The 24,053-nt window shown below is 67.4% G+C and overlaps 10 protein-coding genes across 10 annotated transcripts; 6 read left to right on the top strand and 4 right to left on the bottom strand.

The window, feature by feature from the left end:
• Positions 1–80: 80 nt before the first annotated feature.
• On the top strand, positions 81–1,307 carry MICPUN_63823 (predicted protein; the record flags this gene model as incomplete). The annotated part of the gene is made up of 1 exon (XM_002505799.1): positions 81–1,307. The coding sequence occupies one exon, from the start codon at positions 81–83 to the stop codon at positions 1,305–1,307; it is 1,227 nt and encodes a 408-aa protein (XP_002505845.1).
• A 351-nt stretch (positions 1,308–1,658) lies between these two features.
• Positions 1,659–5,627, top strand: MICPUN_63822 (predicted protein; the record flags this gene model as incomplete). Its single annotated transcript, XM_002505798.1, has 1 exon — positions 1,659–5,627. The coding sequence occupies one exon, from the start codon at positions 1,659–1,661 to the stop codon at positions 5,625–5,627; it is 3,969 nt and encodes a 1,322-aa protein (XP_002505844.1).
• A 14-nt stretch (positions 5,628–5,641) lies between these two features.
• Positions 5,642–7,086, bottom strand: MICPUN_109420 (predicted protein). The gene has a single exon (XM_002505566.1). The coding sequence runs from the start codon at positions 7,011–7,013 to the stop codon at positions 5,685–5,687; it is 1,329 nt and encodes a 442-aa protein (XP_002505612.1). The 5' UTR covers positions 7,014–7,086; the 3' UTR covers positions 5,642–5,684.
• Positions 7,087–9,389: 2,303 nt separating this feature from the next.
• Positions 9,390–9,569, top strand: MICPUN_63820 (predicted protein; the record flags this gene model as incomplete). Its single annotated transcript, XM_002505797.1, has 1 exon — positions 9,390–9,569. The coding sequence occupies one exon, from the start codon at positions 9,390–9,392 to the stop codon at positions 9,567–9,569; it is 180 nt and encodes a 59-aa protein (XP_002505843.1).
• Positions 9,570–9,645: 76 nt separating this feature from the next.
• On the top strand, positions 9,646–11,134 carry MICPUN_54760 (predicted protein). The gene is made up of 2 exons (XM_002505796.1): positions 9,646–10,281; positions 10,409–11,134. The coding sequence occupies exons 1-2, from the start codon at positions 9,835–9,837 to the stop codon at positions 10,499–10,501; spliced, it is 540 nt and encodes a 179-aa protein (XP_002505842.1). The 5' UTR covers positions 9,646–9,834; the 3' UTR covers positions 10,502–11,134.
• A 251-nt stretch (positions 11,135–11,385) lies between these two features.
• Positions 11,386–15,279, top strand: MICPUN_63818 (predicted protein; the record flags this gene model as incomplete). Its single annotated transcript, XM_002505795.1, has 1 exon — positions 11,386–15,279. The coding sequence occupies one exon, from the start codon at positions 11,386–11,388 to the stop codon at positions 15,277–15,279; it is 3,894 nt and encodes a 1,297-aa protein (XP_002505841.1).
• Positions 15,280–15,370: 91 nt separating this feature from the next.
• MICPUN_63817 (predicted protein) lies at positions 15,371–16,645 on the bottom strand (the record flags this gene model as incomplete). Its single annotated transcript, XM_002505565.1, has 1 exon — positions 15,371–16,645. The coding sequence occupies one exon, from the start codon at positions 16,643–16,645 to the stop codon at positions 15,371–15,373; it is 1,275 nt and encodes a 424-aa protein (XP_002505611.1).
• A 2,116-nt stretch (positions 16,646–18,761) lies between these two features.
• MICPUN_109418 (predicted protein) lies at positions 18,762–20,662 on the bottom strand. Its single transcript, XM_002505564.1, has one exon. It carries the CDS (start codon positions 20,492–20,494, stop codon positions 19,211–19,213), a length of 1,284 nt encoding a protein of 427 aa, XP_002505610.1. The 5' UTR covers positions 20,495–20,662; the 3' UTR covers positions 18,762–19,210.
• Positions 20,663–21,206: 544 nt separating this feature from the next.
• MICPUN_63814 (predicted protein) lies at positions 21,207–22,220 on the top strand (the record flags this gene model as incomplete). The annotated part of the gene is made up of 1 exon (XM_002505794.1): positions 21,207–22,220. One exon carries the CDS (start codon positions 21,207–21,209, stop codon positions 22,137–22,139), a length of 933 nt encoding a protein of 310 aa, XP_002505840.1. The 3' UTR covers positions 22,140–22,220.
• Positions 22,221–22,240: 20 nt separating this feature from the next.
• Positions 22,241–24,016, bottom strand: MICPUN_63813 (predicted protein; the record flags this gene model as incomplete). The annotated part of the gene is made up of 1 exon (XM_002505563.1): positions 22,241–24,016. The coding sequence occupies one exon, from the start codon at positions 24,014–24,016 to the stop codon at positions 22,241–22,243; it is 1,776 nt and encodes a 591-aa protein (XP_002505609.1).
• Positions 24,017–24,053: the final 37 nt, after the last annotated feature.

Raw genomic sequence — 24,053 nt, 5'->3', positions numbered from 1 at the left:
GTACGTCCGCGGCCTCACAGCACGCATGCGGCAACGTCAGTCTGCGAGTTCAAAATCTCGGCGCCAGTCCGGTGGGCACGATGGCGCCGCCCGCGGGGCAGCGGTCGATAAACGCGTTCTTCAAGGCGCCGGCGATCGCCACGAGCGTATTCCGGAAGCCCGCGCGCGCGGATCCTCCCGAAACCGAGGAGGTCGAAACCGAGAGCGTCCCCGACCGCGCGGACGTCGTCGCGGAGGAAGCCTCGCGCGGGGGCGCGGACTGGCATCTCGGCGGTGAGCGGCGACCCGTGGCGACGTACGGGCGCAGGAGACGCGGGGAAGCCCGCCGCGCCGGGGCCGCGCCCTCGAAGGATGACGCCGGGCAGGCTGACGATGCGCCGTCCACGAGCGGCGCGCGATCCGACCCGGTCGACGCCAAGCGCGCGAGAACCGAAGTCGCGACGACGCTGCGCGACGGGTCCTCGAGGGCCAACTCGCGGGCCGCCGCCCCCGGAATGAAGCAGCTCTTCCTCGATCTCGGGCAGAAGAACTTCGGACACCGCAAGTGCCCCGAGTGCGGCCTGCTGTACGCCGTCGGCGAGCCCGAGGATGAGCGAACGCACGCCAAGTTCCACGCCGAGGCGACGGGGCGAGTTTTGTCAGGGGGTTCAGCGGGGGGATCGTCGCAAAGTCCGGGGTGCGTCGGCGTGCCCTGCCCGAAGACCTGGCGCGACGCCGCGGCGTGGACGTGCGAACACGATCCGTCGGGTCGGTTCGTGGCGCACATCCGGCCCGACGACCACAGGGCGCGTTGGGGAAAGGCGACGGAGTTGGCCAAGTTTGTCGGCGACGAGCTCGGCGCTCCACACGGGTGGGTCCTCGGAGAAGACGCGGAGACGCGCGGCACCGCGGCGTTCGCGTACGTCCTCAGGGATAGGATCGTGGGGGCCGTGTTCGCGGAGCCCGTGCGCAGGGCGTATCGCACCATCCCCGACGACGGGGGCGAAACGGGCGGTGAGTCCCTGCCCGGTGAGTCACCGCCCGGTGAGTCACCGGGTTCCCGCCCGGCGGCCCACTACGGCGGCAAAGTTCTCCGCCGCCGCGCCGCCCCGACCCGCGCGGTCATGGGTATCCGCGCGGCGTGGGTCCACCCCGCGCACCGGCGGCGCGGCATCGCGACGACGTTGCTTCGCGTCGCGAGGGAGCGTTTGGTGCCGGGGTACGCGTGCGACGAAAAGGAGGTTGCGTGGACGCAGCCGACGGAGGATGGCGCGTCGCTCGCGGCGGCGACGTGCGGGCTCGGGGACGGGACGTTCCTGGTGTACTGAGGGAGGTGTACCGGGGGGGCGCGGCGACGGGAGTGTGCGACGACGGGAGTGGGAGTGTAGGGGGAGAGGCGGAGGCGGGGGAGCCGGCCGAGCGTTCCGGATTTGGAAAAATAGTCTACGATCGAGTCCGAAGTGGGAAAATCGGGGAACAGAACCGTCACGCGCCGCCTGTTTTGGCAACCGCGTCTCGCGACCCGGACGGTGCGCACTGTCGGCGACGCCCTTCCCGCGACGCGCGTCGGCTCGCGAACCGGGGAAACCACCGAACACAACGCGATACGCGTCCCCCGAGGGGCGATACCACCGCCGCGGGAAGCGTCGAGCGCGGTTCCGTCCACCCCGCCCGCGGCGATGCATAATTCGTCGGACGGTTCGACCGGAGACCGGATCGCCGCGGGGACGAGCGCGTCGACGGACGACGCCGGCGCGGTCGGCGGCGCGTTGACGGTGTGCGAAGTGCGTGTGGACGGCGGGGACGTCGAACCCAAGACCGCCGCGCAAAGCCCGGGCATCCCGTGGCTTCGCCCGTCCAACGACGAATGCTCCGAGCTGTTCGTCTCGGGCGGCTCCTCGCTCCGGCCGCGGTTCGCCCCGACGCTCCCGGCGCCGCGAGCCGACGCGCTCATCCGCGCCGCCGACGCGCCAGCCGACGCGCCCATCGACGCGCTCAGACGCGCGCTCACCGCCGAGCTCAGGGACCGCAAGGTTCGCGTGGACTCGCTCGCCGCGGCGGACGCGGCGCTGGGAGCTGGGAGCGCCGACGGGAACGTCGACGCGACGCTTCGCAGGGACGCGAGGTTTCGCCGGCCGGGGCGCGACAAACCGCCGGCGTGGGTGGAACGGCTGGTGGCCTTCGTGGACGACGCGCCGGTGTTTCGAACGCGCGGCGGCGGCGCGGACGGCGGCGCGTCGGGGCCCGGGGCGTGCACGCGGGAGACGATCGGAGCGCTGGAACGGTGGGTGGACGCGTCGGTGGAGCGCGTGTGCCGGGAGGGGGGCGACGCGTCGCGGCGAGCCAATCGGGCCCCCGCGCACCCCCACGGAGGAGGCCCCTTCGATGACACCCTCGACGACTCATCCGACTCCTTCGACGCCGAGGCGGCTGCGGAGGGCGCGCTCTGGATATACCGCGTCGCGTTCGACGAGCTCACGGACGAGGTGCGGCGCCAGTGCAGGGACCGCGGCAAACTCCTCGCCAAGGTGTGGGACCACTTCTTCTCCGTCGTGGAAGCTCGAGCCGGTCTGCGGTACGAATCCCTCGTCGCCGACGCGAGGATCGAGACGATTCAAACGCGCACGCAGCTCGCGAACGCGAAACAAGAGGCGGACGCATCGAACGCCAAGCTCGCGGCGCTCGAAGACGCGTTGGCGGGGGAACGCGCGGCGAACAATCGCGAGCGCACGTCGAGCTCGATGGCGGCGCTCGCCTCGAAAATAAAGGAGAGGGAATTACACGCTGAGGTGGATCGACTCAAAACGTGCGACTTTGAACACCGCGAGCGACTCGCCGCCGCGCGCGTCACCGAACGACGGCTCATCGCCGACGTAGACGCCGCCCGCGCACACGTGCGCGATCTCACCGCGAGGGTAACGCGCGAGGCGGCGGAGCGGGACCGTTTAGAAAAACGGCTGGCGGATGCAACGGAAAAAGCCGAAGGTTGGCGGGCGGAGGCGGCGAGCGTTCGAGCCGTCGTCGCCGAGAGGGATCGCGCCGTCGAAGCGCTGAACGGATCCCTCGAAGACGCGACGAAATCCCTGGCGCGCGAGCGCGCGCGTGCGACGGCGCTGGCCGGCGCGCTCGAGGAGTGCCGAGGTGCGCTGGAAGAGCGAACGCGAGTTTTGGACCAATCCAACGAGGCGAACGAGACTCTGCGCGAGAAAATTGAGAGTATGCGACAACAAGCGGAGGATCTGCGCTCGGCGCTCGGCGACGCGCGCGCCCAACGCGACGCGCTCCAGCTCGACATTCACGACGCCCGCGCGTGCATCGCGACGGGGTGCACGCGCGAGGCGTCGCTTCGGAAGGCGCTGGCGGAGGGCGCGGACGCGTTGATTGAGGAACGGGCGGCTTTGGAGAATGAACGCGATTGTCGGGAGCGGGAGAGCGCCAGGGCCGACGCCGCGATCGCCGACGCGGACGCGGCGACGGAGACGAGGCGGACGGAACGCGAGGCGCTGCGTTCTGAGCTGGCGGGGGTCCGTGGGGTGATGCGCGACCTCGCGGGCGGGGTGCGAACGCTGGGGGACCTCGCCGAGGGGATCCTCGCCGAGGACCTCGAAGAAAACGGTTTGACCGACGACGCGTCCGTCGAGTCCGTCGCGGCGGACATCACGCGAGGCGCCGCGCTCGCGCGCCGCGTCGTCGAACGCCTCGGCGCGCACAGGAAGGAGCTCGGGGACGCGGTGCGCGCCAGGGACGTCGCCCGCTCTCGCCTCTACGACGCGCACGACGTAATCGCCAACCTCGAACGCCAAGTAGCGGATGCGAAACTTGAAAAGCTTCGACTGGACAAGGACGTCAAGGAACGCGACGGGGTCATCGCATCGCGCGAACGCGACATCTCGAAGCTGCGGAGCGCGTGTGTGTCGCACGTCGAGGACGCGAAGGTTGCCGCGGCGAGGCTTCTGGCGGAGGAGACGAGGTCGGCGGAGTTGAAGTCCGAGCGGTGCGCGTTGGAAAAGGAGGTGAGACGATTCGCCAAGATTGCGGAGGACCTCGACGCGTGTCGCGTGAAGCTCGACGCTTCCGAGACGCAGGTGGCGGGGCTCACGTCCGTCGTCGAGGGTCTGGAAGCCGAGCGAGAGGCGCTCGAGGCCGGTACGCGAGCGGCCGAGGGGAGGATAGCGCGACTCGCCTCAAACGTCGAGGCTCTGGAAAGTGACCGGACGCGATTGGAGAAACTCGTCCAGTCTGAGCGTTCGGAGCACGAACGGGCCGTGCGCGACGAAAGGGAGCGGCTCAGGGCGAGCGCGAAGCGTGCGTCCGATCGCGCGACGCGCTCGCTCCGCGCGTGCGAGACGCGTCTCGCGGAGGCGGAGGAGTCGCTGAGGAAAACAAAGGCTCGAGCGTCGGTGACGAGCCGGCTCAAAGTCGGTCTTTTAACTCGCCGGTGCCAGACGCTCGCGGTGAAACTCGCCGCCCGCGACGTCGCCGCCGTCGCGAGAGAGGAACGCTTCGTCCGTCACATGCTCGCCAAGGAGAAGGCGACGGTAGAGCTCGTGCGGGAGGTGCGACGCACGCAGCTCGAGTGGGCGGCGGAGACGAGCCAAACCATCGCCGAGATATCCGCGCTGAGAGACGAAGCCGCGAAGGCGGTGGACGCGTCGTGCGCCATGCGACGCGAGACGGACGGGGAGCTTCGCGAGTACCGGCGACGGTTCGCGACGAGTCGCGACGCCTCGCAGCAGTGCGACGACGCGCGCGTGGCCCACCTGGTCGAGCGCGCGCGTCGACAACCCCGACTCGACCGCTACGACGCCGACGAAATCAATCATGGGGACAACCCCATCCTCGACGCGCGACGCACCAGTCGGGTCATCGTGCGTACGTATCTCAAGCGCGTGCAGCTCGCGGCTGGGGAGTCGGGTCGCGCGCGGGACATCACCCACGGCGCGTGCGGCCTCGGAGCCCTGGGAAACGACACCGTGTTCGACGCACTGAGGCGCGCCATCGCGGAGACGCCTCGCCTCGCCGCCGCGTCGACTTCATCGGCGTTCAAGCGAGGTTTTTCACGCGACGGACTCGTCAGATCGGCAAACTCCGGGGAAGAGGCGTACTCCGCGGATGACGTGGATCGCGGCGTGGACCGGGTGATGGCGTCCGCGCGTCACCACGCGCGGAGGGGCGACGCCAAGTGCGCCGCGTTCTGTCGCTTCGCCGACTGCCTCGATTCGGAGTCGCGGCACGCCGATTCCGACAGGCGGTTCGCGTCCGTCGACGCGTTTCACGTCTTTTGCTCGGTGCTCGGGTGCGCGATGAAAGTTTTCGGCGAGGGTGAGTTTACGGGCGCTACGTTGCGTGATTGGAGGGACGGAGCCGCGACGATCCCCACGCGCGTCGCCATGGACGTGGTGGCGAACGTGTACAACACGGACGCGCCGAGGGATGTACCGGTCGTCCGCGAGTCTCTCATTCGCCGGTCCGAGGAGTTCGCGGGGGTGGGCGGGCGCGAGCTCGGGTTGGACTTTGACTTTTTCCTCTCGCGGATCATGGAGGAGTACGCCGCGGGACGCGCGCCCGTGAACCCGATGGAGGCGCCGCGGAGGGTGGAGGGCGCCGGACACGCGAGGGAGGGCGGATCATCGCGCCGTGGAAGGTAACCGGGAGTTTGATTGATGAATAATCTCCCTCTCGGGAGTTTGATTGATAAAATATATTCACGAAGCCGCGGATGAATCCAGCGTCGCGGGCGGAGGGTTGGGTTTCGCGGTTGTATCGCCGATGAGCCCGACGTAGCGCAGTCCCTCCTCAATCTTGACGACCAAGGGCGCGATCTCCGCGCGTTTTTCCTTGATCGACCGGGAATCGTCGTTGGTGAACTCGAGCATCGCGCCGAGGATGGGCACCAGCGCGTCCTGCTGCTCCCAGTCGTCCGTGCATAGGAGCTTGATGACCACGTTCTTTAAGTAGGTCATCTTGGAGTCGTCGTCGGCGTCGATCGCCGGCGGCGGAGGCACAAACACCGGCTCGGGCTCCGGTGCCGCCACGGGCTCGGGCTCCGGTGCCGGTGCCGCCACGGGCTCGGGCGCAATCGAAGGAGCCGAGGAATACTCGAGCTCCTCCGCCTTCCTCCTCAGTTTGTCCAATTCCCTGTCCTTTTCCTCCATCATGGCTCGAGCCTTGGCGCGGTAACTCTCCATCGAATCGTTCGCATCCCGCAGCGCCGCGCGCGCGGCGTCCCTCTCCCCCTCCGCGGCGGTGATCATACCCTCCAACGCCGCGATCCTGGAGGATAAATCCTCCAGCTTCGAATCCGACTCGGACCGCCTAACGCTCTCGGCGCTCTCAGCCTCGCTCCTTAATTCTGCCAGCTGCCCCTCCAGCGCCGCGATTCTCGCCTCTCCAGAGTCCACCGCCGCCCTCGCGACGGCCACCTCTCCTTCCGCGGCAGCCTTTGCGAGCGTCGCATCGTTCAAAGCGGCTGCGGCTTTTTCGTGCTTTCCGTTGGCATCCGCGAGGGCGCCCTCGGCGGCGTTGGCCCTCGCCTCGAGCTCGTTTTCGCGTCGCCGACCCTCCTCCACCTCAGCCGACAGCGCCTCCGCGGACTCGGCTTTTCGCTCCAGCGCGCGACACTCGGCGGCGCGCTCGGCGGCGAGCTCTTCCGCGCGTCTCGCGCGTTTCTCTGCCTGCTGCGTGAGCTTGGCCGATTCGATGAGCTCCGCGTGAGCCTCGTCCCTGGCCCGCTCAGCCTCCTCCAGCGCCGCCGACCTCATCGCCGCCTGCGACAGCTGCCTTCTGGTGTCCGAGATCTCCGCCTTGACCTCGGCGAGCTCGCTCATGGCCTCGTCCCTCTCCTTGACCGCCATCTCGAGCGTTTCGATGCGTTTGTCGGCGCGGTCGGCATCCGTCGCGAGTGCATCGCGCTCGGCGGTGACAATCTTCAGCTCAGCCTCGAGCTCGGATACCCTCGAGCCGCGAGCCTCGGACTCCTTGCGCGTCTCCTCGAGCTTTTCGCCAAGCTCCACGCGGGCCTCCTCGTCAGCCATCTTGCTCGTCTCCCGCTGCAGCTGCGAGGCGGACTCGAGTTTGGCCCTCAGGTCGGCGACCCGAGCGGTGGCCTCGTCCAGCTCGTCTCGCGTCTTTTTGCTCGCCTTTTGCACCGTCTCGAGGCGCTCCTCCGTCTTCTTGACGGCGTCCTTGGCGGCGGACGCCTCCGCCTCGGCGTCAGTCTTGGCCTTCACCGCCGCCGCGAGCTCGTCGGAGAGTTTCTTCGCGTCCTGCTTGCGCTTGGCGTGGGTGGCGATCTGCTGCTTGAGGTCGTCCACGGTGCCGCGGAGCGCCTTGGCGTCAATCTCAGCCTTCGACGTCCGCTTCTTCATCTCCTCGTGCTGCTCCTCGGCGACGGTTTTGGCCTCCTGAGCCTCCGCGATCGCAGCCGACTTTGACGCCTCAGCCTCCTGCGCCCGGGTCTCAGCCTCCTGCGCCCGGATCTCAGCTTCCTTGGCCCGCGCCTCGGCAGCCTCCACCGCCTTTTCGAGTTCCTTGATTGTCTCCTCGGCGGCTGCGGCGAAATCCTCGGTGCCCTCCACGTCCTCGGCCCGCTCTGCCAGCTTCGCCTCGAGCTCCTCGACTCGCGCCACCGCCCACTCGGCGTCCTTCTCAGCCTTGGCCAGCGCGGCCTCGTGCTCCGTGGCGAGCTCGCCGTCGCTTTCGCGGCGCTCTCTCTCCTTCAACAAACTCTTCTCCAGCTCATCCGCCTTCTCGGAGAAGGCGTCGGCGCGGACCTGAGCCTCGGAGAGGTCCGCCGCGAGCGCCTGATTCTTCTTGAGGAGATCCTCCGCCAGTTTCTTAGCCTTGGCCTCCGACTCGGCTTTGTTCCGAAGGTCCTTCTCGAAACCCTCCTCCGCCTTGCGAATCGCCGCGGCGGCTTCATCCTCAGTCTCCTTGGCCCGGGTCTCAATCTCCTTGGCCCGGGTCTCAGCCTCGACGACTCGCGCCTCCGCCTCGCTCAACCGCGCCCGAAGCGTCTCAACCTCCGCCTCGAGCTTGGCGCCGATCACCCCCTTGGACATGGCCTCGGCCCTGAGATGCTCCAGTTGCGTCCTGAGCGCCTCGTTGGCGACGGCTCGGTCCGCGTCGTCCTCCGGTTCCTTCGAAGTCCCAAACGTAATCTCGTTTCGTTTCGTGTTCGCGTTCGTTTCGTTCGTCGCCGAGTCGTCGCCTCCGGCCGTCCCCGTCCCCGTCCCCGTCCCCGCCCGCGCGTGCGCCTCCCCTTCCCTTCGAAGCTGCTCGAGTTCGGCCGTCGCGGCGTCCGCCTCGGCCTCGGCGTCGTCCCTGGCTCGCTCGACGTCGGCCAGCTTCGACTCGAGGCGCTTAATCGTCGACGCGAGCTCAGCGTTCTCCTTTGCCAGCCGTTCGTCGTTCGCGGCTGCGTTTCGTTGTCGAACGATCCCGCCGCTCGTCGTTCGCGATGCGTCGTCGTCGTCCGTTGACGCCGAGCCGCCCGGCGCCGTTGACGGCGGGAGCTTCGGGCTACTATCCCCGGGTCGATCCTTCCCGCCGTCGGCGTCCACGGGCTCAAAGCCCCCGTCGTCGCTCCCGTCCCAGCCGTCGTTCCAACCGTCGCTCGCGGCGGCGGCGGCAGCCTCCGCGGACTCGGTACCGGCGGCGTCCCCGGCGTCCCCGAGGATGACGCCGCTCTTCTCGGCGCTCTTCTCGGCGAGCGCGACCCGCAGCCGCGCGATCTCGTCCTTCGCGGCGAGCAGCATGGCCCTGTTGGCGCCATCCTCCGTCTTCCTCGCGCGCTCCGCGGCGAGCGCCTTGGCGACGGCGGCGTCGTCGGCGAGCCTTCGCTTCGTCTCATCCTTGCCGATCTCGTTCTCGAGCTCCGATCGCAGTCGCTCCGTCTCCTCGGACAGCGCCATCTTCTCCCTCAGGTGCGCGGCGATGACCTCGGCCATGTCCCCGTCGTCGTACCACCTCAGCTTCTTGGCGCTCGACACCGGCAGCTTCACGTACTGATCGCCGTCCGGGCTCTCGCCGCGGGGCGGGCGTCCCGAAGAGCGAGTCGAGGGACGTCCGCCGTCGCTCGACGACCGCCCTGAATCCCCGCCGCCGCCGCCGCCGCCCAGCGCGCTGGCCTCCATGTTGGTCTCGAACTCCGCGGCCAGCGATCCCACAGCCTCCCGCGTGCCCTTGGCGGCTGCGTTCGCGGCGGCGCGGGCCTTCTCGGCCATCCGTTCGGCCATCGCCTTGGCGCTTCCCATGCTGAAGGCCATTGTGATCTATGCGTAGACGCCTCGCGCCGGTGACGCGAGCGCGTCTCCTTCTGTGCCGCGGGCGCCGAATTCCTTCCGATCCAATCTCGCTTTTTCAGTCGGCCGGATAATTGTCCCGTCAGTTGTTGTTACGCGCGGGAACACATGGGTTGGCTGTGGGATCTGACGCACGATAAACAGGGTGGGCTTGACACGCTCAATGTCATCCTTCTGAGCCTGGCGGGCCTGCACGTCGTGGCGTTCGGGGTCTGGATATTTCTCGTGCTCACCCAGAAGCCCACGAGGATACGCGACAAGGTGGATCTGCGCGACAAGGGCGATTAAAATCAGAGATGGCGGGGCGAAGGCAGCGCGGGGAGGCGAGAAGAGACCAGGAGAGAGAGAGAGAGAGACTCGTGGTAGTATAAAGAACTCGTATGTTGTGTACAAGAGTAGTAAGCGTCGCCTGCGTGTGATACCGCCGGGCTTCCGGCTCGAGCAACTTTGGGATTCATTCAGGTGATTTCTTTTCTGGTTTGTCCTCTTCTCTGCGGCGCGAGGTAGCTGCGTCCTGTGCGGGATTGTGAGAGACGAGGAGGGACGTTCACGGATGCGTTCACGCCTCCATGGCGGCGGGGGCATCGTCCGCCGCCGCGGCGGCGCCCTTGTAGGAGTCGAGCTGCGCGTCGAGCTCCTCCGCGGTCATCGGGGTCTCCTTTGTCTTCTTCGCGCGGGGCTTACCCTTACCCTTGCCCTTCCCCGCGGCGCCCTTGGCTCCAGCCGCGTTGGCCTTGGCGCCGCCCTTCTTGGCGCCCGGCCTGGCCACCACCTTGGCCACCACCTTGCGTCCGCCGCCGCCGCCGCCGGCGTTGAAGGTGACGGAGCGCCTGCCCCCTGCGGGGGTGATGGTGACGCCCGAGGAGAGGGTGAGGCCGCCGCTCGCCGCGCCACCCACGAGCTCAATCTGCAGCGGGCGGCCGTCGAGCTTGACGCCGTTGTAGGTCTTGATGGCCTGTATGGCGTCGCGCCTTTCCGCGAAGATGACCTCGGCGGTGCCCTGCGTCGAGGGGAGGGTTCGGGAGGGTGAACGGTGAGTGTCGGCGCGAGCGTGAAGACCTTTTTCGCCAGGCTGGAACCAAAAAGCGAAGGCACCAAAGAAACGCAGCAGCGGAGCGCGATCGCACCTTGGATCGGCCGTTCTGGTCGAAGTTGAGGCCGGACTTCTGCACCCTGCCGATCTGCGAGAACAGCTCCTGCGAGAGGCGAGAGGCGAGTGACGATTGGGAGAGGGGGTTTTCGGTCAGGGTTCCATTCGGTGTTCGCTTGAGAGGGTGTCCGCGTCGGTGCGTCGGCGTAAACCTAGAACCACGATCTGAGCTGGCGGTCTTCAGTGATCTCCGTGGATCTGAGAAATCGTCACGAGTGCTTTCCGTGATCGGCCGCGCTCGAGCGCGCGTGAGTTTGCGAGGGTGACCGTGACGCCGCGTCGACGAGGGATCACCACCGTTTCATCAGTTACGGCCGATCAGTCGTCTCCGCGCGCGTCCGCGAGATCGCCGCGCGGGGGCGATCGCTGGGTCAAAACCATTTGGGCGGGGGGAGGATTCGGCTCCAGAGTAGTCTTGGCGCCAAGAATTGAGCGTGCGCCTCAGCTGAGCCTCGGACGTCGACGGACCTTGATGTCTTGGTTCGTCACGTTGAAGTGAAGGTTGGAGATGGCGAGCTTGCCGCTGCCGCCGGCGACGGGGCCGCGTCCGCGTCCGCCCTGGAACTTATCGTGCTGCCACGCGCCGTCGACGGCCATGGCCACGGACGCGTTACCACCGCGGGGGCCGCGCCTCGCCTTGCCGATCACCTTCGCCTTGACGCCCCCCGGGCCCTTCTTGGCGGGGGTGGCTTTGCCCTTAGCCGCGGCCGCCTTCTTCTTGTTGGGGCGGGGCTTCTTGGGCGCCTTCTTGATCATGTCGTCGAGGGACTGGTCGATGTCCATGTTGGCCGCGGTCGGATGGGGCGTGCCGAGCGCGTTGAATTGTGTTGGGCCGGGTCGTCCAGTCGTCGCTGAGATCGTGGCACTTCACCAGCTGCCACTTCCGAGACGAAGCGTGCACCTGCCGACTCGGGCTCTCGTCACTGTCGCCGGGGACCGCGGAGGAAGGACGGGATGTCGTTCTTCCTCCACGAGATCCTCGGCCTCGGCGACGGCGACGAGAGGAGGGCCGCGGCGCGGCGGCGCGCGTCGACGCCGAGCGCGCGCGGGGCGCCGGGCCCGAGGAGCGACGGCGACGCGGGGGCGGGTCCTGGAAAGGTTCCTAAAAAGACTCGAGCAATCCCGGTCGCCGAGCTCGCCGCCCCGACCCGGCGCTCCGTCGGCGCGAACCTCCCGCCGCCCCCGCCGCCCATCGCGGTCAAGAAGACCCCACCCGCGAGCCCCGCGCGTCCACCCCGACCCTCGCCGGGGCAGGAGGTGGTCGACGCCATCCGCGACGCGCTCGCGGCGAGAAACAACAACGAAGAATCCGCCCCGAACGGACGCGACGACGAACGAACGACGATGCGCGACGATGACGCCCGGGTGCGACGACGCGGGCACTTCCCGCCGAGCCACACCCCCGGCGGAACGAGACGGTCGTTCACAGGCGTCCGCGACCTCCTCGAGGACCTTCGCGCGGCGATAGACGACGCGACGCTCATGGAACAGCAGAGCTCGCGTTGGACGCCGATGGATGCCGAGATCGACGCGGGGTGCAGGGCGCAGGCGGCGTCCGCGTGCGCGCTCGTCTGGTCCGCGCTGGACGCCTTCCAAGCCGACACGCACCAGCACGAGGACCAGTTCCTCGCCCACGGAGGCGTGGAGCTCCTGTTGTTGACGATGCGAACCTTCCCGCTGGACCTGAGGGTCGTGTCGGCGGCGGCGGGCGCGTGCCTGTCGCTCGCCCGGGACTCGCCCGCGGGTCGAAGAGCGCTGGAGCGTTTGGGCGGTCGAAAGGCGGTGCGCGCGGCGATGTGCGCGCACCCGGGGGTGAACTTCGGCGGGGCGTTCGCGGGGCTGCGCGCGTGGCTGGACGGGGAGGAGGGCGAGATCGGGGAGGTTAACAACGCGGAGGTGAAGGAGGGAGCGAAGGGGGGGGACAACGGAGTCGGCGACGCCGCCGCCGAGGCGTTCATTCGGTCACGGACGACCGGCGTGGGCGACGCGTTCGACCACCCGGGGGACGCGTCACCGAACGACGACGACGCGGAAGGGGACGGGGACGGGGACGAAAAGTCGGCACCCGGGGACGATGACGGGGACGGGGATGACGATGACACAGCTGGCGACAACGAGGACGAAAACGAGTTTGACGGGTTCGGGGGCGAGTGGGCGCGGTTCGACCTCGCGCTCGCGCGACTCGCCAAGGTGACCCGCGCGCTCAAGGTTCGCCGGCTCACGTTCCAGCCCGTGCTGGAACGCACGAGGGGGAACCTGCACCCCTGCGCGCTGTGGGCGACGGTGACGGGCGTTCGGGAGCCTCCGTCGCTGAGGTATTACGTCGGCGGCGGGCCTCGAACGACTAGGGCGGAGAAAAAGTCGGGCAAGACGCTGGAACTTCGCGAGCTCATCGAGGTTACCAGGGGGGTGAGCACCACGAGTTTGCTGTCGCACGCGCCAGCGCGCGGCGCGGCGCGGTGCCTCGCGTTGCGGTTCTCGTCCAAGACGGTCAACCTCGTCTTTGGGACCAAAAAGGAACGGGAGAGGTTCGCCAAGGCGCTCGGCCTCGCCGCCGCGCACGTCAAGAGCCTCATCGGCTGCGACGGGGTCAACGTCGTCGCGCGTCGGCACGCCGCGGTCGCCGTGATGGGCCTGAACCGGAAGGACCTGGACGGCGCCGGTCCCGACGCGCTTCCCACGCAGCTGTGCGCCGCCGAGTACGAGCTCGACAAGTCTCTGGCCCGGGGCGAGTGCAGGGTTTGCGCGCCGCGATGCGACGGACGGTTCTGCGCGCGCCAGGTGGACGAGGTTCGCGTCGCCGCGGGGGCCAGACGGTGGCAATCCGCGCACTCGTTCATCGCCCGACGCGCGGCGGTTGAGGAGAGACGGGTCAAGGTGCTGGCGGCGGTTTTGGAACGGCTCAAGGCGTCCCGGGAAGAAGCGCCGGACGCGAACGGCGCCAATCTCATAGAGTCCATCTCGGGGCGTCGTAAAAGCGACGGGTCCGAGACGGAGCTCGGTAAGAGCGACAAGCCCGAGACGGAGCTCGCGGTGGAGGCGCAGCTGGCGACCGCGGCGAGACGCGCGCGACACCTGGCGATCAAGCAAAGGGAGGCTCGGGGAAAGATACCCTTTGCCGGATTCGCCGCGGCGCTGCGACGGATCGAGACGGCCCCGGCGAAAAAACCCGCGGCCAGCGTTCACGACTCTAGCCGCAGCGTCAACGGCGAGGACGACGACGATACGGGGGCTGGACCCACGCGTTTACCAGGGAGGGCGTTTACCAGGGAGGATGCGAGCGCTCTCGTCCGCTCCGCGCTCGGCGGCGTCGACTCGGCGTGGGCGGCGATGCGAACGATGGAGGCGCTCATCGAACCCACCGACGACGCCGCAGCGGCGGCGCGGGAGCATCTCGCCGCGGAGGGCGCCGTGGAGGCGTGCGCCGCGCGGGTTAAGGGCGCAAACGTACGACGCGGTTTTGGCTTTGAGAACCAAAACCAAAACCAAAACTTTGGCGACGACGGGAACATAACCCGCGACGAGCGACTCTCCGCGCTGGCGACGCTCTGCCTCGCGTACATGTTTCGCGACGCCAAAAATGCGGGCGCTTTTCTCCGACACAACAGCTCGGCGCTCAAACCCCTCGCGGATACCCTCGAGTCCCTGGCGCACTCCGCGACGGCGCGAAGGGTTTGGCTAGCGAGAGACGCCGAGGTCAAGGCGGCGGATGCGGCGCGAGCGTCGCTGGTTTCTGGAACGGTTTCTGGAACGGTTTCTGGAACGGAGGACGCGAGCTCCGTCGGGGAGCTCGGGGACGATCAGACGAGCACGAGGCGGCGGTACCGAAAGGCTCGACTGGCGGTTGTAGCGGCGGATAAGGCGCGGGAGCTCGCCGACGCCCCCGTCGTTCCCCCGTTTGGCGTCCGCGAGACGGCGAGCGCGCTCGCGAACCTCTGCGCGGGGTCCGGCGGCGCCGCCGTGGCGGCTCGCGATTGGCTGGCACGCCGGGGGGGCGTCGCCGTCGCGTTGCGATTGGTTCGCGAGCTCTGCGCCAACGGCGGCGCGCCAGCTGTACAAGTTGACGGTTCGAGCTCCGGCGGCGGCGACGCGTTGAAGCCGGTGCTCGTCTTGCTTCGTTCGTTGTCCGCGTCTCACGGGACGTTCGGGGTTTGGGACGGGGGGGTCGGGGACGGGGGCGGGGGGATCGGTGCCGACTCGGGTGCCGACTTTGGTGCCGACTTTGGCGCCGACGTGGTCGCCGACGCGGTCGTCGACAAAGATAACGTAAGACTTTTGTCGGACGCCTTCCGGGCCGCGTCCGCCGTCCGCGGCGTCCAATCAAAAACAACCGTCGCGCTGATGTGGACGTCCGCGAACCTCGCGAGGGTCGGCGGGGCGACGGGGCGGGCGTCAATGCGCGCGGCGGGTGCGCCCGCGTGGATCGCTCGCGTGTGCTCCGAGATGTCCGCCGCCGAAGCCGTCGCCGGACTCTCCGGACTCTCCGCGGCGACCGCTGACCCGGAGCTCGAGAGAGCCGCCGCCGACGAGGCTGACGCGGCGCTCGCGGCGCTCGCGGCGACGACTAACCTGTGCGCGGGGAACGACGCCGAGGCTGACGCCTTCAGGGTATCGAATCGGGAGCTGGCGGAGACAATCAGGTGCGTCGCGGAGGAGGAATCGAATGCGGCGGGGGGAATCGCGAGCCCCGTTCGGCGAGCGGCGAATGCTGTCGGGACGTCGCTGGACCGCGCGCAGGCGAGGGCGCTCGCGCGGGTGAAGGCGGCGATTCGCGAGCGGGACGCGGAGGCGCGCGTGGGTGCGTGGGCGCGCGTCGAGGGCCGCATGCACGTGGCGCGGCACCTCTGACGAGAACACCGCCGTTTGGCTACGGTTTGGCTACGGTTTGGCTACGTCTGTCTAACACTCAGTATCACGAAAGTCCCCCTAACTAATGCCCCTATAGCCTCTTGACGGCGTCGACGCTTGGCTTTGCGTCGGCGAGCGCGTCGCGAACGAGCCTCATCGCCGTCCTCGCGTCCCCCCGATGGTCCCCAACCGCCTCGTCAATCGTCCGCAGCGTCGCCGCGAGCCGCCGCGCCAACGCGGCGGGGTCCCCGTCCCCGTCCCCGGGTGCCGACTTTTCATCCCCGTCCCCGTCCCCGTCCCTATCGCCCGCCGGTGTCGAGTTCTCCACCCGGCTCACAGCCCCCCGGTTCACTCGCCGGTGTCGCGCCGCCATGCTGGTCAGGCTCCACGCGGGCCGACGGAAACCGAACGCGGCGCCGCCGATGTTGACGACATCGACGTCGTCAGCGTCGCCGGGCGTTTCCGGGCGTTTCGTCCCGGGCGACTCGGGGCGACTCCGAACCGGCGCTGATACGGCGGACGATCGCGTCGACGACTCCGCCGCGGCTCGACGATCGGTTCGGTCGTCCATTCGGCGTCCATCCGTCGATTCGTCCCCACCGTCGATTCGTTCGTGGTCCCTCGCGCTGAGCGGCCTTCCCGACGCGGGAGCCAACGGCGCGGTCGCCTCTCCCGGCAGCGACCCGCCGCTCTGCGTGGCGAGCGTCGGGGGGAACTCGAGGGGCGGGAGCCGGACCCGCGGGCTGCCGCCGCCGCTGCCCGTCTCGAGGCTCCGCTCGTTGTCGTGATCCACGGCGCCCGGGTGTCCTCGACTGAACGCGTTCGGGACCCGGTTCGCGTTCTTCGGCTTTCCTTCCGGGGGTCCCTCCGCGTGTGGGCCGCGGCTCGGGCTCGGGTCGCTCGCGCCGTTGAGCGACGCGTTCAGCTGGCGTTCGTTGGCGAGGGACTCGGCCGCCTCGGCGCGCCGCTCCGCGTCCGCAATCTTCTTCTCCGCGCCCCGCAGCATCTCGTCGAAGAGCCGCTCCGCGCGTTCGCCCCCGTCGCGAATGGCGTGGCGGAACCGCATGCTACTCAACGACCACACCGGGGTCGTGAAGTTACCGGCGTAGGACGGCACCGCGTTGGGTGGCCCGCCGTCGTCGGCGCCGTCCTCCGCAGGCAAGGTCCAACCCTCGAACTCCTCGAGGTCCTTCATGTTGGCCACATCCGCGGGGCCCGCGGTGTCGTCGGCGGAGGCTTCGCCGTCGGTGCCGCGGGATTTGGACGCCGCGGACTTGAACATGGCGGATCCCACGTCCAGGGTGAACGCGGACTCGGACGGCGGAACCGCCGCCGCCGCCCCGCGAACCTCCCCGGGGCGCACCATCAGAAGTGCGATGCGTTCCGAGCGAGCCGTGGGCTGACGAAGCAAATCACCGCTCTTTCTCGGAGCCAGCGAGTGACACGAGTTTTCAGGAAGACTGCCGTGTTTTCGCGCTCGCTCCCCTCCACCTCACAACTCACCCGCACGCCAACGACCGCGCGGGTTTGGTCACGCGCCGCTTGCCGTCTCCGCGTGGGAGGTGTACTCGTTTGGTTTGTTGCGGCCCGGGCGCACGTGGACGCAACCCGGGCGCTTGGTTCTCCATGCCGGGTTTTTTTGCCCATCTGCCGGCTTCCATCACCTCGCGTTTTGCTCATCGAGGCGCCCCCCCTTCCCCGATGAACGGCGCTGCGAGGCTTGCCCTCGTCCTCTGCGTCGCCAGCGCGCTCAGTGGGCCAGTTGAGGCGGGCACTACCACTTACGTGGGCAACTGCGACGACATCGCGTACAACACAGGCTCCTCCAGCCAGACCGTCGGCGCCTTCGATTTCCTCCAGTGCTGCTCCAGCTCGCTTGCCAAGGGGTTCAGCTACCGGGTGCACGGCGGTAGCACGACGTACACGGCCAAGGTGGTCAAGAGTTCGTCGAACAGTAATCAAATGTTCGGCGGCCACTGCGAGGTGTATAACGGTGGCTACGGATGCAGCGGGTCGGCGTGCACCAGGCAGCTGGAGTTTGACCCTTACTGGTGTAAACTCGACGAGTGCTGCTGGGAGAGCAGCGCCGACAACTGGTGTCTCAATGTGCAATGTCGCAATAACGATTATAGCTCCTGCACGTTCAGCGACTTCAGCATCACGTTCGACGCCCACACGGTACCACCATGCGATGCATCCGGCGCCATCGAGAACGGTACTCCTGTACCGTTCTGCACCTCAACCCTCGGTGACGGCTCGACATGCTCGCCAGTCTGCAACACCGGGTACACCTTATCGGGACAAAGGTCATGCAGCGCCGGCGTTCTCAGCGACACCGCTGTGTGCAACGGCAACTCGTGTAACGCAGCCGGCCCCATCTCCAACGGCGCTCCGGGCTCTGCCTGCACCTTTAGCCTTGCGCATGGATCTTCCTGCTCGCCGACGTGTAACGACGGATACACCTTATCGGGACAAAGGTCGTGCAGCGCCGGCGCTCTCAGCGACACCGCCGTGTGCAACGGCAACGATTGCACTGCCTCCACGGACTCGAGTAAAGATGGGTCCGACGGCAGTGTCTATTGCATCAACGGTGGGACTGTTGGTGGGAGTGCCGGATCGTGCACGTGCACATGCAAGCCCGGTTACGAGGGAAGTGGCTGCGAGACGGCCAGTGCGTGTACTGCCTCCTCAAACTCAACCAAGGATGGAAGCGACGGCACACTCCACTGCTCAGCACAATACGGCACAATCGGCGGAACTACCGGGTCATGCACGTGCACATGTAAAGCAGGTTATGGAGGAAACGGCTGCGAGACTGTCGGCGCTTGTTCCGCCTCCTCAGACTCGAGCAAGGATGGAAGCGACGGCACTTTTTACTGTATCAATGGCGGTACCGTCAGCGGGAGTGCTGGGTCGTGCGAGTGCACGTGCAAAACCGGCTATGAAGGTTCAAGCTGCCAGACCGCTAAAAGCTGCACAACCACGCAGTATTTCGACGGCAGTGCATGCCAATCCTGCCCCACATACTCGAGCAGCACGGGCGGAACCTCGACTTCATGCACGTGCGCAGCCAACACATTCGCGTCCAAAAGTGGAAACACTTGGACCTGTGCGAACTGCACGGTCGGCGCGACCAAGGCGGCCGGCTCGGTAGTCCCCGGAACTGGAAGTGGGGAAAAGGAAAAGGACGTGTGTACAGCTTCCCCGACTCCCCCGACTGAGACGGAGAAGGAAAAAGCCGAAAAGACTCGCGATGCCATGCTCAGCGGCATCAAGAATGAGAAGATGAAGAAAAAAGCCAAGCTACTTGCCGACGCCGCCACCACCGGGAAGAAGGTGAGAAAGATGTCCGCCAAGCTCACAGCCCCGGACGAGGACACCGCCTGCTCGGACTACTATGCGAAGGCCGGAGTCTCAAGCTCACTCGGCGCGTGCATCGCCACAGTGGCATCCAGGCGCCGAGGTCGCGCGCTCACGGCGACGACGTATGATGTCTCAGTGTTTTTCAGCGACGCCGAGGTTGATGACTCGACGCTGACAGCCGCCAAGAACGCTCTAAAGGCGGAAGGCATTTCTGTCGAGGTGAACGATGTTGATCCCATCGTCGAGCTCGGCACGATCGAAGGTGTGGACTCGAGCACACTGGAGACATTCAAGTCACAGGCGACCGCTGCCGCAGCGACGATGCCCCCCTCGCCGCCTCCAACCACCGCCTCTTCGTCGCCTCCGCCGCCTCCGCCGTCTCCGCCGCCAAACCTCATCAAAGACGACGACGACCACGCATCCACACACCAAGGCTTCTTCCTCCTCCTTACCATGACCGCCCTAAACTTTATCTTGTGATACGAATGGTAAAACACGACGACGTGCTCATCATTTTTGGCTGCGGCTACTTGTACACGCGTACGATGACATCCTCGCTCAAAAAACGTCACATCCTGCTCTTCAGCTCCGTGAGCCTCACCTTGAGGTCCACCTCACGTCCCCCTAACCCGCCCCTGCGCACCGTTATCCTCACCACCTCGCCCACGTCGTGTGTCTCAACCTTGGCCAACAGATCCTCCACCGCGGTGACCCTGGCGCCCTCGACGGCGACGATGACGTCCCCGAGCACCGCCGCGCCGGTTCCGGGGTCCCTAGTCACGCCCTTGATCCCCGCCGCCGCGGCACCTGACCCGGGGGGAACCTCGAGGACGATCACGCCGTCCACGTTCATCCGTCGAGCGATCTGGTCCGCCGCGCAGTGCACGCCGACGCCGGCTCGGACCACCCGACCCCGGCGGATGATCTGGTTCACCACCCTACGCACGGTGTCGCTGGGTATGGCGAAACCAACACCGGAGCTGGCGCCGGACGGGGAGTAAATCACGGTGTTGACGCCGATGAGCCGGCCGCGGCTGTCCAGCAGCGGTCCACCCGAGTTACCCGGGTTGATTGCCGCGTCGGTCTGCACGACGTCGCGGATGCGGCGGCCGGTTATGGACTTTATGTCGCGGCCGACGCCGGAGACGATGCCGGCGGTGAGCGTCTGGTCCAACCCGAAGGGGTTGCCGATGGCGAACACCTTCTGGCCCACGCGGAGGTTCTGGGTGGTGCCCACGGCGATGGGGCTCAGCGAAAGCTTCCACGCCTCGGATAATTCATCCGCGTCGGCTCGCCCGTCCCCGCCGTTCACCAGCTTCAGCACCGCGAGATCCTTGTCCGCCTCGTACCCGACGAGCTTGGCGTCGTACGTCTTGCCGTCGCTCATGGTCACCTTGGCTCTCTGAGCGTCCTTTATCACGTGAAAGTTGGTCACCAGGTGGCCCTGCTTATCCCAGACGAATCCGCTGCCGCTCCCTTGGGGGATGTCGAGGATGTCCATGCTGAAGCCGCCGCGCTGAACCTGCACCGTGGTGGTGATGTGCACCACGGACCGAGAGCAACGCTCGAACAGCTCCACGGTGTTGCGCTCCTCCGCCATCAGCTCCTTCGTCGAGTTCACCGCTGTCACTGCGCCGGAGTCCTCCGACGACGACGCCCCTTGCGCCAGGGATACCGCGCCCACCTGCGACAGCAACGCGTCGAGCCTGTCGCGAGCGCGAGCGGGCATCGACGGCAACGTCTCGCGCAGCCTCGCCGCGAGCTCCGATTTCTCGATGCAGTCCCGAAAGTCCACCTCCGCTTCGCTCAGCAGGTGCTTCAGCTCGCCCACCGTGAGCTGCGAGATGCCCATGGAGAGGCTGTCGGGGTGGGAGGCGACGGATCCGAGCGCGACCGCGGCGGACGCGGCGAATCCCGCTCTTAAAACCGCGCTAGTCCTGGGGAACGGGGGGCTAGGCGAGGTCAGACGCGCGCGCGATGGGCGTTTTGGGACGGGACACGCGGGAGTGGGCGAAATGGAACACCCTGGCGGAATAATTCTCGGGTCCGAGGAACGTGGCGCGTACCCGCGGGAGGTGCGGTCGGTCCTGGCGCGCTCGTCCTTGCGACCGAGCGCGGGGTGTACGAACGTGTCGCCCGAGCGCGCGTTCAGCCACCACGATCCCGCGGGATGCGTCGCGCGGAACCCCCGCGCGAGCGAAGCGGATCTCTCGTCGTTTCCTCGACGAAGCGCGGCATCCTGCCGCGCGACGAGCGGCGCGGGGTGGGTGCCGAGAGCGTTCGGGGCGGCGCGCGAACGCAGCCCCGCGGTGATGTGGCGCGCGAGTCGTCGCGCCGCGGCGCGCATGTCGGGAAACTCTTTCCGTTCCGCAGTTGAGCGCCGGAGGAGTGCGGCGAGGGTGCCCACTGCAGAAGGCTCAAGAAGAGAAGGACGTCGCCAGTCCGCTCACATGTGAGCTGATGTGGCAACAGGTTCGCTTTTTGGCGATCGTACTGTCGGCGCGCGATCGCGCATACCGCAGGGCGCGGGACCGACGTCGGAGGCCCGATCGATACGGAATCGGATGGCAAACACGCGCAGAAAATCGGCGGCGGCGCCCGCCGGGCCGGATGAGCACGAGGGCGCGCGCGTGAACGGGCGCGGCCGCGCCCAGAACGGCGATCGCGATCGGAAAAAGGGCGATCGGAGGAGGACGAGAAACGACGGGGCAGCCGCCGCGCGACCCGCGGGCAGGCGCTCGATCGACGGCGATTCGTCCATACACCACGCTCACGACTCTCAGACGCCGCTCAGGGTCCGCGTCTACCTCCTCACCTACTTCTTCAGCTCCCTCACCATCGACCGCCAGTACTGGTTCTTCGGCCTCGTACCCATCGGCTGGATCGCGTCGTCGCTGTGCGAGTGGCTCGGGGTTCCCATCTGCCACACGAACGTCCAGGTGCAGAGCGTCGCGGACCCGTCGGAGGTGGCCGAGTTCGGGTACGAGGGAGGGCCGAGGCAAGTCACGGGCGTGTACCAGTGCGCGCCGGGATGCAACCCGCACCTGGCGTTCACGCGACAGCAAAAGGTGTACCTCGGCGAGACCGATCTGACGCACGCGGAGCTCGTGTCCGCGGTGCGAAGGGTCGAGTCGCGATGGCGCGCGCCCGATTACAACCTCTTCGGGAAAAACTGCAACCACTTCTGCGAGGACTTGGTCCGCGAGCTCATCCCGGGGGCGCGGATGCCGCGGTTCATCAACAGGGGCGCGAGGGCTTCGTGCTGGGCGACCGCGGGTCTGGCGCCATGGTTCGTGGGGAGGTACGTTAAGGACGGGGGTTCGTGGACGGGCGGTCGAGTGACGACGATGGCGGAGCGGGAGCGACGGGCCATGGGCGTGGCGGACTTCGCGGAGTGGGAGGAGTGGGCGAAGGGCGCGGACGGGTGCGGGGGCGGGGACGAGAGGGAGGAGATCGATCCGCTCGCGGAGCACCTGCATCCGGTGCCGCTGCTGTGACGACGAAGAACGTCGCAAAGTTTGGCGCAGAGTTTGGCAGAGGGCGACGACGAAATTTGATATCACATGTCGCGATTCTTTATTCCTCATCACCAGTCTCGTCACCACGGGTCGTGCACGGGGATGCGCAGCGTCTTGGGCAGGTCCTTGATGTCCTTGGTCTCGTAATTGTGGTTCAGGTCCAGGAACGACATCGACAAACCCGGGCAACCCGGGATGTCGCCGAGCTCGTGCGGCTTATTTTCCTCCCACCGTCGCACCATCTCCTCGTACGGTAGATACGGCGCGGAGTACTTGATGGTCCTCGTGTCTTCCAACCACTCCCCGTCGTGCTCCCTCTCGTCGACGCAGAAGGGGAGGGTGACGTGCAGTTCCTGGTACCCGTCCATGAAAACCTCCACCCCCTCGTCCACCGTCCACACCATCACCGACCTCGGGTCCACATCCTCCGGTACCTTGATGTACACCTCCACGGTGACCACGAAACCCTCCTCCGGTCCCTCGGTGGCCTTGATGAACTCCACCCTGTGCTCAATCTTGGGTGCCAGCTTCAACCCCGAGTTGGCGAACGCCGCCCAGAGGATCGGGTCCTCGCGTCGGAGCTTCCGGAGGAACTCGTCATCCTCGAACTCGTCCGGGTCCAAGTTATCCACGTATCCCTCCATCTGCGCCACCATCGCTTTCGCCTCCTCCTCCGACGGAGCGTCTGGGTTTGATTCCTCCGACGATTTCTTCGCCGGTTCCTCACCGCCCGTCTTTTCCTTCGCCCCGGGCGCACCCTCGGGTCCCTGCCCGGGTCCCTTGGGCTTACCTACGGGTCCCTTTCGCTTACCCGCGACGTTGGGGGCGTGCACCCCCTCGTTCGGGTCCTCCTCCGTGGCGTCCCTGTACCGCTCCGTCTCCCAAACTTTCTTCATCTCCTTCACGGGACGAGGTCGAAGCGCGAAGGTTGGCTCCTCCTCCTTTACGCCGAGATCTTCGATGACCGACTTCTTCTCGACGCGAATCATCTGCGGCGGCGGTCGATCGCCGCCCATGTACTTGCGGCTGGGGAGCTTGTAGTCCGGATCGAGGTTCGTGCCGTACTTTTGGCCGATCCACTGGAGGCACAGCTCGCAGACGAAAACTTTGAGTCGCTTGTAGTGCGCGGCTTGCTTGGCGACGTCCTCGTTGAACACGGCGTCGTACACGGTGCATCCGTGCCCGCTCTTGTCCAGCTCGTTCCTGGCCTCGCTGACGCTGATGGGGAAGCGGAGGTGCTCGACTCCCTCGTTCGTGCCCTCCTCCATCGACACCAGCGCCTTCTGCACCTCCTCCGGGACGGCGTCACCCTTGCCCCACTTTGAGCCCGGCGCGGCGATCTTGGCGTGGCCGCAGACGTTGACGAAGACCTTGCGCCCGGCGTCGTCCACCGTCTTGATGACGAACATCGCCTCAGGGTAAATCTCCTCGCGATCGTCCGGGATCGGCGCGGACGGCCCGGGCCCCGCGCCCCGCGGTTGTCCCCCGGGTGCGGCGGAGCCGGACCCGTCGGCCGTGCCCGCGCCCCCCCCCGCGAGCATCGCGGCGAGGGCGTCCTTACCCCCCGCACCCTCGGTGAGGCCCCGGAGCACCTCCCTCAGTTCATCGGGCGCCTCGTCCGGGTCAAGGCTCCCACCCATCGCGTGGTACTGCTGGAGGAACGCGAAGAACTCCTCGGGCGGGACCGGATCCTCGTCCCCTCCACCCTGCTGCGCGGACGACGAAGGTTTCGAATTCCGCTCCGCGCGTGCCCCCCAGTCGATCTCCCCGCCGGGCGGCTTGGACTCGCGGATCATCACCTCCGGCTCGACCTCGCCGAGCTCGAGCTTTCGCCCGATGTTCAGAAGCTCGTCCATGCGGGTCGATACCGGCGCTGCGTACGTCCGAGTGTGT

This window comes from Micromonas commoda, chromosome 13 (genome assembly GCF_000090985.2).
Source record: "Micromonas commoda chromosome 13, complete sequence".
NCBI lineage: Eukaryota > Viridiplantae > Chlorophyta > Mamiellophyceae > Mamiellales > Mamiellaceae > Micromonas > Micromonas commoda.
The sequence above is the reverse complement of the archived record's forward strand: the minus strand, read 5'-3'. Positions and strand labels throughout refer to the sequence as shown.

What these genes read in the sequence shown, in the direction of transcription:
- MICPUN_109420 (XM_002505566.1), bottom strand. Translation starts at nt 7,013, where the DNA reads ATGGCTGACGAGGAGGCCCGCGTGGAGCTTGGCGAAAAGCTCGAGGAG.
- MICPUN_54760 (XM_002505796.1), top strand. Translation starts at nt 9,835, where the DNA reads ATGCGTTCACGCCTCCATGGCGGCGGGGGCATCGTCCGCCGCCGCGGC. An exon ending in AAGATGACCTCGGCGGTGCC is followed by an intron (nt 10,282 to 10,408) that starts CTGCGTCGAGGG and finishes GCGCGATCGCAC; the next exon opens with CTTGGATCGGCCGTTCTGGT.
- MICPUN_109418 (XM_002505564.1), bottom strand. Translation starts at nt 20,494, where the DNA reads ATGGGCATCTCGCAGCTCACGGTGGGCGAGCTGAAGCACCTGCTGAGC.